Consider the following 20,655-nt stretch of genomic DNA (forward strand, 5'->3'; position numbering starts at 1 on the left):
CTGTAATCCCAGCACTTTGGGGAGGCTGAGGCAGGCAGATCACTTGAGCTCAGGAGTTCAAGACCAGCCTGGGCAAGATGGAGAAACCCCATCTCTACAAAAACACAAAAAATAAACTGCGTGTGGTAGCATGTGCTATAGTCTCAGCTACTTGAGAGGTTGATGCATGGGGATGGTTTGAGTCTTGAGCCTGGGAGGTGGAGGTTGCAGTGAGCCGAGACAGAACCACTACACTCCAGCCTGGGCCTCAGAGCCAGATCCTGCCTCCCTCCACCAAAAAATAAAAGATTAAAAAAAAGGAAAATGGGAATCTTTGGAATGAGTACTACTAAAAATTGACTTCTTCCCTTTTAAATGACTAAGAAAAAAATTTTAATTGAATTTAAATCATTTTACTAAATGTTTAGTTGCTACTGTGAAACAATGAAAACATCTTAAGAATTAAGTCTGAAAAAAATCTGTAATTTCCAATAGAAAAGTAGAGCTTAGAAATTAGAAATCAAATTATACAGTATATAAGTATCTTAACCTGTTTCTAAGAATTTTAAAATCTTTGAAAATGTCATTGTCACTTTAAGTTTAAAAATAAGGAGCTTTAACATGTTTCCTTGATCACTAGGAGTATGAATTAAGCTTAGGACATTTTCTGAATGCAAAATGGTTTGAAAATTAAACAATTCATATTTGAGTTTCATGGTTTCTATCTAAACATTTTTTTTTTACAGGCCAAGTTACAACATCCATGGAAATGCTTTTAGTTATAAGTATGGTATTAACAGGATCAAGAACAGCTGACAAATAATTACAATTAATAAATTTGTTCAAGCTGGCAATGGTGTGTCTAAAAAATTAATAAATTTAATAAAATGTCACAAATGCCCTTCCTTGGAACCAAGAGCAATAAGCTATAAGTTAATCAGAATATAACTCTGAAGTTCCATTTTAGGCACATTTTCTCATGTTCCAGGGAGAAAAGCACCATAACCTCCTGGTAAAATATTCCTTTTTGATACTTCTACTGCCATCACTTCAGTTATCTTACTGGAACTGCTTAATCTATGTTTTTTCTTACAAGTATTTCTGCATATAATGCAAGTATGCTTTATAGCTAAGGTTTAACATTTCTAGATACATCAAAAGCTAGAGCTAAGGTTTACCAAATTTAAGAACTTTATGAAGTTTATAATTTTCTATCTCAAAAAGGGCGTCGTCTTATGTATCTCTGATTTACTTAGAACAAACTACATACAAATGGCATAGCTTTTTAGTTATTAATAAAACACTAGCTAGATTATAGGTAAGGGATGCACGTGTGTTGTGTGTGTGTGTGACTAAGAACAGTAACAGAAAGGTCAACTCAATTAGAATCAACAGGCTATAACAGCTCAAATCTCAAAGCTGAAGGGAAATGACATACATTATTCTATGCACACTCTTCACAATTCTGATGGTACCTTCAGTGGAAACCTTTTCCTGTAATTGTCATGTACTCAATTTTAAACGTAAGCATGCTCAGTTACTAAGTGGTTATATTTACAGTAGAAACTGAACCAGTTCAGAATTATGCAGTTAAGTAGACTACCCAAAAGACTGCATCTTTTCCCTGTTCTACTTTATCACAAAAGGGAAAAAACTAAAATTCTGATCCTTCACTTTCAAATTTCCAAATCCCATCAGCCTTTCCCAAACTGTGTTCAATAACAACTCTTCTGTTAGGGCAGAAAAAGAGTTCTGGAGTTCAAAAAGTTTGGGGGAAACATTACCTATATTAAGCCCCAAGAAATCTTATAGCAAATAAACCTAATTAATGTGATATCAGCTAGTGTTTCTGAACTTTGAGCATGACATACTTGTGAGACAGTCTCTCAATACTCTTCAAACCATTGTTCTTTGAAGTTCACAGGTCAGGAAAACCGTGAGTTTGATGATGGTTTTAGACAACAAAAGGCAAAGAAATCCCTCCAACTGTTCCAATATACCATTCTAAAGTGCTTTCAATTTGGTTTACCAAAGAGATAATTTCCTTCATTAGAATATTCCTTCTAAGAAATAAAAGAATTTGAATAAATTAGTGATACAAGTCAGTTCCTAAAACCTACAAATTCAGTCATGATGTGTGATTCTGGGTAATCCATACCAAATCCTTCTTTTGCTGCTCTTCATAGCTGAAAATATTTATAAAGTAAGATAAACAACTAACTCAAAAAGATGATACGACACCATAATCACATTACTAAAGTATTTACCAATATCTGGATTGAAGATTTCCTCCACAACCAGCTGAAAAAATTCTTTGGAAACACCTCCCTCATCAACTCCTTGTTCTCCTTCAAATTCCACATACAACTGCTTCTTCAAGTCTGCAGGATTTTCCATAGCGATCATCTCTAACTAGTGATTGAAAAAATAAACATGAAAAGAAGATGATTGCTAGTATCAGGAAAAAAACAAAATAAAAACAAGGAGTAGGATTGGGAAACAAATACAAATTTTTGACTTTTTGTATGTAAATGGAAACAGAAAGCAAACTAATAAAAAGCCAGTGAAGACAAAGATTCAGTCTTAAAGATAATCAAAAAGACAGACACAAAACAGACACTAGCATAGTAAAAAGCTAACTTTACTGATTTGTTATGAAATTAACATACAATTAATTAAGATTTTATTACTTGTGTGTTAAGTCTGGACTACACAGTTAGGACATGGAAAAGCAGCTAAATCATTTCAGCAAAAACAATGGAGTAGAGGTCTGACCTCAAAATTGTTCATTAGTAGTCCTTTATTAGAATAGAAACTGAAGGGTTAAGTCTTAATATCTACTAAGTCATAAGTAAAATATTTCAATTAAGAAAAATACACTGAATACTAAAGCAGTTTATGGTCTCTCACAATAGGACTTAGTATAAATTACCACCTTTTAATGGACTAGAACCCATCTTATATCCACATTTCCTTAAAAACAGGTGAGACATAACCTTACTCATGTCCTTACTCTTTTTTTTTTTTTTTTTTTTTTTTGAGATGAAGTCTCACTCTGTCGCCTAGGCTGGAGTGCAGTGGCGCGATCTCAGCTCACTGCAACCTCCGCCTCCTGGGTTCAAGCGATTCTCCTGCTTCAGCCTCCTGAGTAGCTGGGATTACAGGCAGGCGCCACTACGCCTGGCTAAATTTTTTATTTTTAGTAGAGATGGGGTTTCACCACGTTTGCCAGGATGGTCTTGAACTCCTGACCTCATGATCCGCCCACCTCAGCCTCTCAAAGTGCTGGGATTACAGGCGTGAGCCACCGCACCCAGCCCTTACTCTTAAATTGTAAGTTAACAAACTTTAGTGTCTAGCATTTTCTCAACTATAAATCTTTTACCAAATATTCTTGTGTACCTACAGAATTATAAATATACAGTAACCTCATTGAGATTAATCATAAAATCAACACTAGATTCCAATATTAACTGTTTATACTGCATTTTGTTTGTTTTACTTTATGTATCTAAAATTTGCTAACAGTATGACTGTATCCATGGATGGATACTGTATCTAGTACATGGATGGATACTGTATCTAGTACATGGATGGATACTGTATCCAGTATCCATCATATCTCCTAACTTGCCTTCAAACATCTGTTGGCTGGTTAAAAAAATTTAATCTTGGAGATGAAAATTTACCAAAACAGGATATTAAATGTTTTCAGGTTATTCCAACTATTTCAAACAGAATTTTAAAAATGGTTTTGAAAAATGCAATAATCATTGAAACAACTGTAACACAGCACTATAGTAGTTAAAGTAATAATACTCATTTGGACAATCTAGTCTGTCTATAAAAAATAAAATCTCATAAATTAACGCATCAGGTCAGGTTGCCCAAGAGCATTGTTTTTTCAAACTTGTCACCTGCAACTCATTAGTGGGTAGTCTAATCCATTTAGTGGTTTGCAATCAGCAATGAGAAAATCAGAATGCATTCCACATAGTAATGGAACCTACTGTTTTGTGAAACTTTTGTTTCAATTAGATGTACAGATGGATAAGCATGTACCAGGATGCTATGTAAAATACTAGGGATTGCAGTCAAAGAGTTTGACAAAACTAGCTGAAATTATCTTCTGGGTATCTTCAACTTTAGGGTCCTATTCTGTGAATTTAGTCTTTAGCTTTAAATAATGTCTGTTGTTGTTCAACACCGATCTCTAATATTTACAAAATCATTTTTAGGCCACACAGTTTACTTTTAGACAATGTTTTGTTATGGAAAGACCAAGAGTCAGTCAGAATTCACCTTACTAGTCCCAACTCTCACTTACCATAACTTTTAACCTTTAAACTTTAGCACGCGATTCAATTAAGCCTCAGTTTCCTCAACATACTGTAAGTTGTGAAGGCTTATTAAGAATATATGAGAAAGAGTGTTACCTTTTAAAATAGTTTTGCTCTCTGAACAAAAGATTTGCAATTTTGTGTCCCCAAAGGAACTTGATATAGACTAGTTCCAAGATCTAGAGTCAAACAAATGTAGATGTGAAAATAACCTTGGGAAAAAAAATAGTTTCAGTTGGAAACCTGTTTCAAGCTACGGAGTATACAGAATTCTGAGGAGACTAAAATTAGAATTAACATCTTAGCTCAAATGTGGGACCAGGCCAACATTCCATATTGCCATGTAATCCATTCTGAGTTTCCTTATGCCAGTTCCCAACTGGCTAGGTGTTAAAGATGTAAGTCAGTGTTTATATTTACCTTTACATCCAAAGGTATACTTGCTTTTATCAAATATAATGTATTCCAAAGTGGAAAAAAAAAAGGTTATCTGGTATTTAGACTGTGCATTCTACAGCTTTTCCCCACTAACATTCATAGATGAGAGCTGACTCCTTATCAATGTAAAACCTTTCAAAGGACGTGGTGGTGAATTTCTACAGGATTGAGAGGCCCTGTGTTCTATCTAGTCTTAGCTCTACCTAAGACATGTCAAATGATAACTGAAGCAAATTTATCTTTATTCTCCGTAAGATATTACATGTCTGTCCACTTCCACTGATCTCTATTCTATGCTCCCCACCTTGGTGCCAAAAGAATGTAATGCAATGCAATATGTTCTATTGTAAATGCAAACATACAACTTTACCTCTCTTATTTCATCTGTAAAATAACCATAATAATATAGTAATAAATTAATGTATGAACTGCTTAGATTAATTCTCTGCATAAAGTTAGTGCTTAAAAGTACTAGCTGTTGTTGCTGTTATTTTATTGGTTCTAAAATATTTTCTGAAAACCTACCATAGCATTATAGAACAAAAATATTCCATGAATACAGCAACAATAATATATAGCACTTTTGCAGCATTTCACACATAGCAACTAATTTAATCTTCACAACACCCTTATGAGGAAGGAAACATTAACTCCACTTTACAGATAAGGACCCCAAGATACTGAAAGGTGAAATAACTTCAAGTCACAGTAAGTCACAGTAAGTTGTGGAGCAGAGATACTAATCCAGGAAACAAGCTCTTAACTACTATGCTTTACTCACTCTCTTCAATGACGACCAAAAATTTTTTTTTTAGGATTATGAGTGATTTTTATTTTCCTTATTCTTTTCCATATTTTTCCATTTTTTACAACAAATACATTTTTCAGAGTCAGAATGTGTTCGAATATAAATATGTAAAAAGAATAATTTGAAAAGTAGTTGGTAACTGAATTCTGTAGGCAAAAATTTTGTTATTACCTATTTTAGATTACCATTCTGGTACACATAAGTGATTTCATAAAATACTGTACCACTTAAGAATAAAGGCTGGGCGCCGTGGCTCACACCTGTAATCCCACCAAGTTGGGAGGCCAATGCAGGCAGATTGCCTGAGCCCAGCAGTTTGAGATCAGCCTGGGCAACATGATGAAACCTTGTTTCTACAAAAAACTAAAAAATAAATAAATAAATAAATAAAAAATAGTGGGGGGTGGTGGCATGCGCCTGTCATCCCAGCTACTTGGGAGGCTGAGGTGGGAGGTCAAGGCTGCAGTCAGTAGAGATCGTGCCACTGTACTCCAGGCCTGGGTGACAGAGTTAAGACCCTGTCTCAAAAATTAAAATAAATAAAATAGTAAAAACAGAATACATAAATAGCCTTTAAAACTATTTTATTTTAAATTATTAACACATAAAATTTAGCAATAACCATTTTGATAAAGGCCATTATTACATAAACAGCTGTACTGATAATTCTTTTTCTTAAAAATAACCTCCATCAATTGTTCAATTTAAAAAAGATTTAACAAACTGTAAAGGTGTATTCTTTACATAATAGCTATATTATTTAAAATTGTATGTTGTTGTTTAAACCCAAACCTCACCATAAAACTGTATTTTTTAAGTCAGAAGTTGTTTTAAATGCATTAGGATATTTGAAATTTGGAGGACTATGTCTAAACATTCTGAAAAGGAGAACGTGCACGCATGCCTGAATTTATTTACAATACAGACGTGGATTTTCAGGTTGTTTTTTTTTTTTTTTTTTTTTTGAGACGGAGTCTCGCTCTGTCGCCCATGCTGGAGTGCAGTGGTGCAATCTTGGCTCACTGCAAGCCCCGTCTCCCAGGTTCATGCCATTCTCCTGCCTCAGCCTCCCGAGTAGCTGGGACTACAGGCGCCTGCCACCGCGCCTGGCTATTTTTTTTTTGTACTTTTTAGTAGAGATGGGGTTTCACTGTGTTAGCCAGGATGGTTTCGGTCTCCTGACCTTGTGATCTGCCCGCCTTGGCCTCCCAAAGTGCTGGGATTACAGGCGTGAGCCACCGCGCCAGGCCAATTTTTAGGTATTTTTAAAAGTACAGTGTATGTTGTATTTATTTAATATGGAGACTAGCAACAGACAGAGATTACTGGGGAAAAATAAACAAAAATATCCTGGATATAATCATATCTACCTCTTCACTGCATAACTTCCTCTTCTTTAAGACTCTTGATTTCATCAATTGCTGGATAAAATGATTTTTAATTTCTGAACTTTTTAATTGGCCATGATGATGAAATCCTAGGGAGTTCATTTTTTAAAAAAAATCTGACCTGATATCAAAGCATTTGCAGAATACCTAGCAGGATGACATCTTAATATCAAAATATGATATTACTAGACTTACAGGAATCAAAAGGAAAACCTTATCACTTAAAATCTTATAGTTTTCTGAGCTATTACATCAAACCAATTCATAATTTTTAAAAAAAATTCCTTAATACCATGAATATTTAAGTAGAAGCAATAATCAGATAAAAAAGACCTCTAATACTTAAGAATGCCTGGGATTTCTAAGAAAGGCTAGCTTCAAGGCCGGGCGTGGTGGCTCATGCCTGTAATCCCGGCACTCTGGGAGGCCGAGGCGGGCGGATCACGAGGTCAGGAGATTGAGACCACCCTGGCTAACACGGTGAAACCCCATCTCCACTAAAAATACAAAAAAATTAGCTGGGCATGGTGGCAGGCGCCTGTAGTCCCAGCTACTTGGGAGGCTGAGGCAGGAGAATGGCATGAACCTGGGAGACGGGGCTTGCAGTGAGCCAAGACTGCGCCACTGCACTCCAGCCTGGGTGACAGAGCAAGACTCCGTCTAAAAAAAAAAAAAAAGAGAAAAAAGAAAGGCAGGCTAGCTTCAACTACTTCAGTCAACTTGAGGCTTAAACTATTGCTTGACATTTCCAGGTTATCCAAATTAATTTTTTCATGTTCACGATAAACACATGAAGAAAAGTCTGTTATATCTCAAATGTAGTTTAAATGTTTGGGTAACACCAAATCACGTAATCACGTATGTCCATGAGACCTGGAATCCTGACTTCTATTTCCAATTCTGCCATTAATTTATGTAGGCTGGAATTTCTTTTACATTTCATTTTCCTCACATGTAATACTAAGTTTGATGTTTCATTGTCTTAAATTATTATATAATGCTGAGGATCTATGTATACATAGGCTTCATTCTCTCATTCAGTTTCTGAGAAATTCCTTTGAGGGCATAAACCAAGCATATTTCTTGGTTTCATTTTTGATTTCAATTAGAATAAATCACAAGAAAGAACAATGGAAATTACATGTTAACCACAATACAGTGTATGTGTAAGACAAAATTAAACATACCTAGAGCAGCACAGAATAATCTCATTTTTAAAGCTCTGTGAGTCAATGAATAAATAAAAGAATTAAGTTCATGTTTCACTAGTAAGAATGTTCACCAATGCTGGAAGCTGGGAGCTGAAAATGCTGGAAGCTGGGTTAGACTGGGCTATTAGAAACCAGATAAAAAGGGCCAGTGACTTTTAGAGGGGATTTTGCAGAACCTCCTGGTAGTGGGGCTTTTTATCTGTGCCAATCACCTTTATCTGTGCTAATTCCTACTTTTGAACTTCCCTATTCAATTCCACATCTCAGCCATTCCTTTTGGTTTTTAGATATTTATGTGAAATTCTAGAACTCCCTGACTAATTGGAACCAAGTTTCACATCATCATCATCCTCTATTCCAAGCTTGCTGTCCCCATGATCCTCTTAAAAATCTGAGTTTCCAAAACACATAAACATACTTGTATACAAAAATGGCCTTTCTCTTTCTCTCTCTATATATGCACACATACACACATAAACACACATGCACACACACCCCCCACCCAAGCTGAACCAAAGGCCATCTTCCCAATTATTGGAGTCTGGTTTTATCAAAGTATTTGTGGAGTATTACCAGAAGTTCAGATTCGTAGGCTCTACAATACAGCTTCTAATCTAAACCTCTAGAGGTTAGGGCCCTGGATTTTATTTATTTATTTATTTAAACAATTTTCCCATTCAGATGTGAAGGCAGTTTGAGGGACCTCATGATGGCAATACTATATTCTTTCATAAACTTATAACCTCTATCTTCTCCTTTAAGAAGTAATTTAAAAAAATCTTAATACATACTATCATTGGAAGTGCTTCGTCTAAGAAAAATGAGAAATTATCTACTTGTAAAAGAACACACAAATGGGTAAATATGTAAAAACCTCATCACATTAGGAATGTCTTCATTCAAATGAAAGGTGAAGTCTAAGCTCATGTTTATCACTGTACTGTTTTCTAAGGAACAATAACGAAAAAATACTGAAAATAAGTCCTAGGGGAACTATGGCAGTAAGTTAAACGGGTAGGGTGGGGGTGTTCTTAAGCAGTTCTAAGGTATTTGTGAAGAGACAACTTATATTCTATTGATTCTAAAATTCACTTTTCTTTTTTCACATTATCTCTGAAATCAGATTACACCATACAAATGATAGCATCTTACAATGAATTGCTGGTATTTTTCTGTCTTAGCAGTAATAAAATGATAGTGTTTCCTACAATCAGAGATTAGTGAAAATACTATCAACATGAATTCTTCTCTTGTCATCAAAGACAATTTCTTTAAAAACCTCAGGAAAAAACCTGCTAGTCTGGTTTGAATTTCACAATATATAAAAGCAATGAATATATTTTTCTTTTTTAAAAAAATCCACAATTATTAATTCAAGTTACCACTCCTCAACAGAAAACATACAAGAGTCTCATATATGAAGTCACTATTTTCTGGGCTTGATTTCTAAGGAGTGGATAAACTCTAAGGTTTCTTTTAGCTCTTAAAGCCTAGGATCCCATAATTTTATTTATCAATATTAAGCTTACCACAAAGTTTCTCATTTCTTCTTTTCCACCCAACCCTGCCATACAATTCCAAAATTAGCAAGTCATAAAAAAGTGGCCACTAGTTTGTTCACTGTGATATATAAGAATGAGGCTTAAAAAGCAGAGATCCTTGGGAAATAAGATCTTGAAAAATTCATCACTTTTGAGCTTTCATATGAGAGAATAATCTTAAACCACTTTCTATTATAGAACTTCTACTATGTGTTACTAAAATATGTGGCTTTATCATAATCATCACCTGCTGTGAATACTTAGTTCAAAAAATTACGCAGGTTATCAATTTTACTTATAAGACCTATTTCGATGCTGGTTTTTCTAGTCTTTTCACATTCTGTTATTTTTTTAAAAAAAGAAAAGGAAGAAAAAGCAAGGGAGAAAGAAAGTTAAGAGTAAAATCTGCTTAGTGTGAGCATTCAGAGCCCCTAAGGAAGCTTCTCTGTAAGCATCATCTCTATTTTCACAGTTTATTAAACTGCCTAACACACATGATTTCTGAAGTGAACTGCTTTTGTGGGCTGGCAATATTCAAGTACATATACTATCTAGTGAATCCTGATTTATAATAGGCCACACTATATTATCTAATTTTGATATAATTAAGCAGAACTTGCTAAAAACAAGTTACCATAATTAAAGAGCTCACAGTTAATTTTACACTAACACCTAAGGCTTTAAAAGCAGTTGTTTCCTTAAAATTCTACAATAGAATTTAAAATATAGAATAAAGTATACACCAAGTACTTAAACTTTTGTTGTTAGTCTTGCTTTACTAGAGAAAAAAACGGGGGACTGAGGAAAATAAGACTGAGTAGACTTCTTAGCAAAAGACAGATAAGGAAGGTAGACAATTTTTTGAACCCTGGAATGATTCTTACAGTGTAATTTCATTGCCTTTTAAAGGCTAGACATAGCTTTTGATGAAGACAGCTGAAGGGATCTCACCTCAAGAAGCCAAACATAAAATATGTAGCTTTGGCATTTGCAGTTCTGCTCCAACAATGGATAGTCATAGACAGAACTCAACACACCTTTCATAAAACATCACTCACATTCTTATAAAATACCCTATCATTCTGCTAAACTATGTAAAGTAAGGTGCTCGCTGCCTTATGATCAGTCATTAAGTGTATTAATTATTCATGTGTCTCAAAACTATGTAAGTGAAATAAAAAGGGTACCAGAAAGCAAGCAATAATGACTTCAGGCAGTTAAAGCCCCCTTTTGTCTCTGCTAGGAAACCACCTGAGTTGCTTAAATAATGCAGAATCTTTCTCCAACACTATAAACATATCTGACATTAAAAAAAAAAAAAAAACCAGTAACCAAAAAAAAAAAAACACACACACACAAAATCTCTGCAATTTTTAATTTCTGAGATGTCAAATAACTTTTTCCACCGGGCTACAGCTTTATGAATTCTCGAATTTAGACAATTCTAAAACTAAAATTTAGACATTCTAAAACTAAAATACATTTTAAAGTAAAAATCACATTTCCTAGTTGTCTGTGTCAGCCAACTTTACTAGTATACTATAGTATTATTAACTACCTTAATTTTGGTTGACATTAAATTTTACTTGAAGATGATAAAAAAGAAGTAGCAATGACAGGGATAGCTAATACTAGAAATACAATAAAACTCTGTGATAATGCACCTGAGACAAATGTAAATTTTGGTAAAATGTGACTGACAACTGGTTTCTGTCTTCTGGCTACTCTTATATTCTTTTTTTTTTTTTTTTTGAGACGGAGTCTCGCTCTGTCGCCCAGGCTGGAGTGCAGTGGTGCAATCTCGGCTCACTGCAAGCTCCGCCTCCCGGGTTCACGCCATTCTCCTGCCTCAGCCTCCCGAGTAGCTGGGACTACAGGCGCCCGCCACTGCGCCCGGCTAATTTTTTGTATTTTTAGTAGAGATGGGGTTTCACCGTGGTCTCGATCTCCTGACCTCGTGATCCGCCCACCTCGGCCTCCCAAAGTGCTGGGATTACAGGCGTGAGCCACCGCGCCCGGCCCAACTCTTATATTCTTAAACAGATACACTAAAATTATCTTTTGTGGAGGAAAGAAAAGGAACAAATGGCAACCCCATCTGGAAAACCAGGAAGTTAGGATGAGTACCTGAGTTTCCAGTATTTCCCTGCTCAATCCCCCTGGACTTGATGTTACAGGCACCACTAATCCCCAAATTTTTGGAATAGCTGCTGTTTTCCAGAAGTTCCAAGACCCAGAGTTGTCTCTATGAATTTTTAAGTGGGAAGAAACTACCACAGCCAGGCAGTGCCGTCCACACAGGGATATTCTAAGTGGCCCAGCAGGACTCAACTCTTACTGGCAACAGGCACTGATCTGCCATGGTCACTTCATCAAGTCCACAATAATGCAACTCTGAGTTTTACACGATGGAATTTTTTGGACACTACCTATAATTTTATGGTATGGTTTTACTGTACCATTACTCCCAGTTCAAGACTGCACATCCACACTTATTATTGGGTATCTCCACATTTCTCCTGTTCTGGTCTTTGTCCAACACTCTATTCTCTTCTGAATGAAAGAAACTTTGGATTTAGTTTTCAAGATTTAGAAAACCCATTCTTTTTCAAAGATAGCATGACCATTATATAATACAACCGATACTTTGTAGAACACATCTATAAACTTGCACAGGAACAACAAAAGTATTATACTTATATAAGATCAGAAATGTCCATGTGTTCCTATGCTATATGGTATCATTTTTTTCAGTCACTTTTAAAATGAATTCACTGAACTGTATCATGATATCCCCATTATTAGGTTTTTAATCTAGCAGCCCAACTTACCCGGACAAGTGCATCATCTATGATATGGTCACGTCTAACTTTGAGTCTCAAATATGGATTCAACTGCTGTCCTTGAACTAAGCTGTAGAGAACAGTGATTCTTCGTTCACTGTACATGCGAATTCTATTGTCATAATATAATCCCAAATTCTTTGTGACAGCATTCAATATAAAGGGACATGTCATAAAAGAGAATTTGTTCTCTGTTTCTACTTTGAAAAAAGTATAATCTTTATCCATTTCTAGAACCTCATTCAGTGGTTCATTAATAAACTCTTCAAAAGGGATAAGTGGTTTTCGACAATCCAGGGTTTTAACACCAAGTTCAGTTTCCAGGGGGTCCACTCGAGGACCTTTCTTGTTTCTTCTTTCTTCTCCCAAAAGCTCCTGAAGTGTCAGCTCACTGGACTCAGGGATGGGCTCTTCATCATCTTCTTCATTGTGATTTGTGTCCACTTCCCCTCCCACTACATTTGCATAGTAAACCATTTTCAAGCACTTCGAAGCAGCAACAATGGCATCATCATCATTCACTAGATTTCGACTGTTAAATTCATTGCTTATGACTTTGTAAGTAATAAGTTGCTGAAATGTCTCCATCATTCTCCGAATCTGGTCTGCATTGTATTTAGACCACAGTCTGATCAGTTTTCCTTGGGCTGCAAGGGGTAGCTTGCTCATCGCTTTGCAAAATAATGGCAAAGCCATTTCCAGATATTCAGGACTGTGGAGATTTCTATTCTCCATTACGATAATGAACAAATTCAGATAATTAGGATCTCGAGAGTATACATTGTGATACGTCAAGTCACATTCCACGTTAGGTGACAAATATACAAGTGCATTGAGAAAGGCAGTTTCAATTTTTTCATTAGAGAGCAATCTGGTGTAGACCCTTCTAATGGCATCAATATCCACAGACACATCATCAGGGCCTAATTTTTGCAAATTGTTGTCTCCCTGTGAGCTATCACCTATCCTTGAGGAAGATGCTTCTGAGTCTTCTTCCATAGCAGCAGCAGAACATGCAGCTTTTTCCTTTTCATCTTCATCTTTGTCTTCATCTTTTGCTTGAAGAGATTTCAGTTCTTCCTTGGTGTGTTGTTTAACTTTCCGGAAGCTCTGTACCAATGCCTCAGCACTAGAAAAAACTCTTCCAATAACACGGATTAAAGGGGAATAATCCTCTCTTTCTCTACATAATTCAAGAATTTCATATACCTTCTCTTCTGTTAAGTAAGTCACATCTAGAAAATCAGAGGAAAAAAGAGAACATTTATTTTCATAATATGTATGTTTACTCTGCTGCAAAAAGTTCTAAAAGTAAAACAGCCAAACATTCTAGGCTCAATATCATTTATGATATACAACTCTTAAAGTATCTAATACTTAGATTCAGCAAACAAAATTTAATGCTTACCTATTTTTTTCAATGAACTACCTATACCAATGACGTCACCCATGCTTTTACATTCTTTCAACAATGCATAACTCTTAATAAGATCATGAGTTTAAACTTTCTTTATAATCAAGATATCTATTAATGTATAGCTTTAATTATAAATATGAACCAATATGTCATGTACTGATTAATCATAATACAGCTCTTAAAACCTCACTGTAGAACACACAGAAATACTACTAATCTGTGAGTATTCTTGTTTCAGTACTCTGTTCTCCAAAGACTAAGAAGGCAAGGTCTTAAAAAAAGGCTCCTTCAGCATCTATGTATGTATTAAAATCAAACTGGTTCATTTTGGGTCTTCCTAGTTTGTTCCAGGGTAGTCATTCTGTGAGTGATTGAGAAGAATATACCATTTCTCATCGGCTCTTAAGTAGAAACTGCTTTCCACAGCCAGCAATCAGGTTAGACTAAATCTCATAGAGTGACAGAAAATAGTTTTTGAGCAATGAAAACAAACAGTGCGAAGAAGGCAACTTATGAGCTGGCAAGCAGTGCAGAGACTATGTAGTCATCAAAATCTATTTCCTCTTTTCCTGGGCACAGAATTGGACCACATTTCCCAACTTTTTGAGATAAGTGTTATTTTCAGGCCAAGGCTTTCCCCCTTCTGGCTAATAGGATGAAAGATATTTCATTTCACAGGTAAAAACATGATATATTTTGTGTACTGACCAGCATAATACTGAGAATAGTCTTAATTCTCCCTTTTATCAATAAAGTGACATACTTGTCATCATCAGATTAACTACTTAAGGGGTTAATTTTAAGAGGCACACAGACAATCCTACCTTCATTGTGCCAAATATACCCTTATACATGTAGTGTACAACATGTAGAATTTTTAATGACTCCCACCTCTGCTATATGTTTCACAATGAAAGACAATATAAAATGTAAGTGATCATTGAATGGTCTCCAAAAATTGAAGCACAAAAATACCAAATTTTATCATACTAAGGATCTGATCTGTGGCCCAGCTACAAGAGTACCAACACTTGCAGTTTCTTTTATGGGCCTTAACTCTTTAAGAACTAATTCTCAGGTTTGTTCTATTAAGAATATATAAGCATCTTTTGCTAAACATCAGTAACCTCTTCCCCAAAAGCATAAAACCACTGGAAACCTATTTCTCATTATTTTCATTGAAAAATTTTAAAATACCTTCTTACAAGACAATGCAAAACTCCTAATTTCCTAAAATGTAACATAACAGAAAATACTACTATCCTATTAGGACATAAAACACTTTGCTTCCTGAGCAAGTCATAAGGTTAACAAAGACTTGCTTTGCATGCAGTAATATGGCCTGTCCTAGGGATCACCATTCTAGACTCACATGTCCTTTGTTGATATGTCATGCTTTCGGAACATCTTCAAGTGATTCTGACAGTCTACTAATCCTATATAGAATGTACCTGTACTTTTTCCAAGGAGTGTTTGTTGTTGTTGTTGTTGTTTTTTGACATGGAGTCTCACTCTGTTGCCAGGCTGGAATGCAGTGGCACCATCTCGGCTCACTGCAACCTCTGCCTCCTGGGTTCAAACGATTCTCCTACCTCAGCCTCCCAAGTAGCTGGGACTACAGATGCACGCCACCACAACTGGCTAATTTTTTTGTATTTTTAGTAGAGAGGGGGTTTCACCACGTTGGCCAGGCTGGTCTCGATCTCTTGACGTCGTGATTTGCCCGCCTCAGCCTCCCAAAGTGCTGGGATTACAGGCGTGAGCCACTGTGCCTGGCCTGTAGTGTTTAATATGTTAAACTGAATTTTTCAGGTATATAGATAAAAATTAGTCAAAAAACACTGTAATTAGATATGAACATTCATAAAGTTTGGTTTATTGATAGAGGTGTTCTACTGAGAAAGACATTTTTATAAGATTTCTTGTGCTAAATGTGTCCCTGAAAATACTCAATCTTTTAAATTTTGCACTTAAAAACCTCCTACGCAAAAACACAGTTTGGTGCAGACTACTTAATACTTATGCAACTTTGTAATTAGTGTTAACAAACGTAATTAATAATCAAAATAAGAGTACCAGTGTACAGAAAGCATCTCTAATTTCCAATATACGATAGTAACTATAGAACAATGCAAAAACAAAAACAAAAAAACCAGTAACGAACAGGGAACAGTAACAGTAGCATATTAGAAAACAGGGATAAGGAAAGGTCACAACTGCTATAATGCAGACTTGAGCAAAAAGAGGAGGGGGCATAAAGACTGGATAAAGCCACACAATAAGCACCTCTAAGATGGAGCACGTGGCCAAAAGAGCAGATGAGCACATTCCTCATGTACCACATCCCCCGCAGCTGGCTGCATTCCACTGTGCCAGCACTCTACATTCAGTTACTGGTACTCTCTGGTGCACACTTACTGGAGAACTGTGTACAATAAAGTCAATGCAGCTTCCACATTATACTGACACACTATATATATAGACAACATTTACCTATTTTCCCATAGTGTGTGAGCTAATTCATGAAACAGAATTATACACTCTGAAGCAACAAAGTTGTGTAAAGTGACAAAAATAATTTTATTGTGGAAACAGAGTAGAGGTTATAACACAATACCACTTCACTAATTCTTTCAAACTTGATTCAAATGATGTTAGTGAAAGTTTTAGAGGCAAATGCCTCTAAAATTCTCTGACTTGTATGTCATAAAAAAAAGCTTTCTCTCTTAAAATACAATTGCCTCTGGGTGCGTGTAGGGGTGAGGGTGGAAGGGCGCTAAGCCCTGGTAGTCATTCAAAAATTTGATTACTTTGTTACTAATTACCTTCACTGAGGAAAATAACTTGGAGTTTTAGTATTAGCGACAAGGTAATCGAATTCTGAATTTTGGACATAGGACCATTTAGAAAACAAAAGACCTGAGTGAAGACTGTCATTGGTAGGTCATGATCCTTGGCAGCATGACTGTACCAAATGTCCGGAAGGAGAGTGAGAAGCATATATCTGAAGGAAACGTAGAATTCTCACATAACTATCACAAAATTTTGTCTTGCCTTCAAAAATGGAAAAAACCCACTGTTTCCTCTTTCTCCTTCTTTCATCACATCATCCTGAGGTTCCAGAACTCATGTCAGATACTTAGTCCAGTTATTCTATAACTTAAATAGATGTTGTGGCCTAGTTTTGGAGATTAACTACCACTTAATACATTTTTCCTAAGAATTTTAAAAAGTTCAAATCAATCTATTAACAAATGAACTTTTGGCATATGATCTGCTTCTAATTAGCAATGATTAGACCTGTAAAATGTAGTTATTATTCCTGTCCATTACCACAATAAAAAATTGGTTCTATGATATCAAAATGTCTTTATGTCACAGAAGAAAAAACAAATAAAAACTCATACATTTAAATCTCCCACATGGTTTTTAGGCAACAATTCTCAATTGAAAATAAAACATCTTACCTTTAAAATCAATTCTAGCGCCTTTCTTGTTCATTTTTATCTCAGAGCAGGAGTTGTTGGGGGCACCTTTCGAGTTCTCAAGGTAAGCTGAGCTTGCTCCTTTCTTGGAGGGATGAGGATCACAGAGTTTTGCATTAATCTTATAAAGCTCGAGGGCTTTAATAGCTGCTGCATTATTATCCATACGAAGAAAAGTTGGACAGGAAGCACAAAACTCATTCGTGCAGGCTTCATTTCCACAGCCCTCAGTTAACTGGTGGTAGTAGCGTTCTATTAGATGCTTTGCAGCTGCTCGCTTCCTGTACCAAACATTCAAACAATAAGCACAGTGATTAGTACAGCTCTCAAGTACAAAGCTCAACATATCATCAAGGCAAAAGTTAGTCAAGCACTGAAGTGATTAACCTGTGTATAAAGATGAGAAGTAGAAAATAGAGATGCACTATTTACCACAACTCCTGACTAGTGAAATAGTTAATAAATATTTTCTAGGATATTATGATAAAGAATGTCAATGCTTACTGACTGCATTAACAGAGTATACATTCCTTTGGTTTAAAAGGGGGGACAGGGGCTTGTCTGATGGTATATGAGCTTAAGTTGTTTAGTACAACAGCTGAAAAATCACAAGGTTTACAGCTAAGAGTTGTAGGATTCTATCATTTTAAAAATTAGCATTAGGAAAATGAGTCTATTTAAAGCATCAATCTGGTTTTCTTTTACATAATCAGTATTTCATTTTTAACAGCTTGTAAATATTTGACTTATAGTTAACACAGAATATCTATCTGGAATAAAAACTATTTTTCCCAATTATCAACAACATGGGAGACTTAAAAATAAATTTGTAAGTGGAATATCCAAAGATAGTGTTACACTGAAAGAAAGTGGCTGCAGCCTGAGTGAGGCAGATCATGACTGTAATCAATCCCATAACTGTGGGAGGCTGAGGCAGGCCGACTACTTGAGCCCAGGAGGTCAACACCAGCCTGGGCAACATAGTGAGGCTACTCTCTACAAACTTTTTTAAAAAAAATTAGCCAAGTGTGGTGGCATGCACCTGTAGTCCCAGCTACTTGGGAGGCTGAGGATCACTTGAGCCTGAGAGTCAAGGCTGCCATAAGCTAAAATTGCACCACTGCACTCCAGCCTGGGCAACAGAGCTAGACTTTGTCTCAAAAACAAACAAACAAACAAAAACCAAAAAGAAAATGAAAAAGAGGCTCCAAAGCGTACAATCTTAAATCTAAAACTTGTCACTAAACCTCCTCATTAGTTCCACATCACAAGATGGAATATTTTAAGTTCCATCACGTGAAATCTTATATTCCTTTTACTCTGTCAACTTAAAGTACACAGATTAATGTCCTATTATGGCTGTTTCAGGAGAGCTACCAAAACTGAGGGAGGAATTATGTGACCATGTAAGAAGTTAGATGACATTATCTCTATATTCCACACTAAACAGTCTATGCTTCTACTAACTGATAAAATTACCATAATTTCAGTCAAATAAACTACTGGATCCAAAGAAACATAAGTCATAGCCATTCCTTTTAGTCCCAAATTAACAAGCATGGAAATAACAACTACAAAGAATCAAAATTATAAGAAAAATAGTTCAGCTAATTTTCAAAACATTCACAGAATTATCTAACATATAGGACTAGATGACCAATGGCAGAGTTTACATCTTGCTAATCATGAGAAACTCAACAACTAACAAGGCAGCAAGTAAGTGAAGAAACACACGAGATCCAATTTTGTCTCAATAGAAGGACTTTCACTCTCTATCCAGGTAGGTGACAAAAAGTGATAATTCACACACATTCAATTCATTCTGGTGCTTATTTTTCAAATGTTCCATGCAAATTTACCACTCACTGCATGCAAACAGAGAAAAAAGAAAACCCACAAAGCACATGTAAAAATATTGCATAAACATGACTTAAAGACATTTTGCTATCTATGAAGCTATAAACGCCACCTGAAAATTAAGAACTGTTATCACAGATTTAGCACTATGCAAAATATGAAAGTGAAAACATGTAAAAATAAAATGGAAATGCAGAATCTAGAAAATTTAAAACATATATTGCTACTCTTCAGTAAACAAAGGGAGATAATGTCATGTTCTCCCAAACTACAGTAACTTCCCTGGTGAAAATGTAAGTAGGTATTTCCTTTCTGGAGGAAAACAGTGAACATGTATCGAAAGTCTTAAAAACATGAATACCGTGTGAATGAGATCCTACTTGTGGAAAATAATTTGATAATTTTACAAAAATGCATTGTTTCTATATCTGAAAAAAACATGTCTAATAAAAGATTACTTAAATGAACTGATAATAGGTCACACAATAAAATAAAAACTATCAAGATTTGAATTCGACAAAGAACTGCCTAGTCTTCCTGATATATCACTAACTGACAAAAGTCAGTTAAAAAGTAGCAGGTGTAGGATGAACCCATTGTTATTTCAAAGCATTAATAGCATTTTCTCTGGACGATGTGATTAAATGAGTTTTAAAACTTCTTCCATCTTTTGATTTCTTATTTATTCTTTCCATAGTAAGGATGCTACCTGCATATTAAAAATAACTATAAGGGGAAAACAATAGCAGTTTTAAAACTTCATATACATGATTTGAATGGCCCCGAGATTTACTAAATTGTCTCTGATTTTTAAAAAAATTACACAAGTCAAAATACCAAAATAGATATTTTTAATGTGAGCTTTTATACTAAAATAACCTCCCCAAAACTTGTCAGATACATAGTACTTCTTTATATTACTACATAGGAGGAGAGTGATCAGCACAAACAGAACGAGACTGAAAAATCAGAAGATCTGCATTAAGTGTCATCCTTCTGTCCCTAAGCAGCTGTAGGATCCTAGGGAAACAACTGTCTGGGCCTCAGTTTTCCCAGCTTTATGAGTCCCTTCAGTTCTAATTTTAAAGTTATTTTATGTAATAGGGAGGTGAGCAAGAAACTAGTATTTGCTGGATGCCTGATAACATATTACACACACTGCGGGGCACTTTGACGTGGGTTATCTCATTTGAATACCATGACATTGAGGATTATCTTCAGTCCACAGCCAAAGAGAGAAATAGAACTGGAGTCAAATCACGAAACCAAGATCTCAAAGAAAGTACAGAACCAAGACAAGAATAGGAGTCCAGGAGTCTTTCAGCTTCAGAGTCTAAGTCATTTTGAC

At 35.6% G+C, this 20,655-nt stretch overlaps 1 protein-coding gene across 14 annotated transcripts in view; it reads right to left on the reverse strand.

The window, feature by feature from the left end:
- Positions 1 to 20,655, reverse strand: part of UBE3A (ubiquitin protein ligase E3A) — a 101,934-nt gene that overhangs the window by 20,614 nt on the left and 60,665 nt on the right. For all 14 annotated transcript variants that reach the window (XM_031002396.3, XM_055363338.2, XM_055363333.2 and 11 more), the window contains 3 exons: positions 17,433 to 17,731; positions 12,537 to 13,783; positions 2,247 to 2,391 (listed from right to left, as the gene is read on the reverse strand). In XM_031002396.3, the coding sequence (XP_030858256.1) occupies positions 2,247 to 2,391; positions 12,537 to 13,783; positions 17,433 to 17,731 (1,691 nt within the window). The remainder of the gene's footprint in view (positions 1 to 2,246; positions 2,392 to 12,536; positions 13,784 to 17,432; positions 17,732 to 20,655) is intronic.

Source organism: Gorilla gorilla, chromosome 16 (assembly GCF_029281585.2).
Source record: "Gorilla gorilla gorilla isolate KB3781 chromosome 16, NHGRI_mGorGor1-v2.1_pri, whole genome shotgun sequence".
NCBI lineage: Eukaryota > Metazoa > Chordata > Mammalia > Primates > Hominidae > Gorilla > Gorilla gorilla.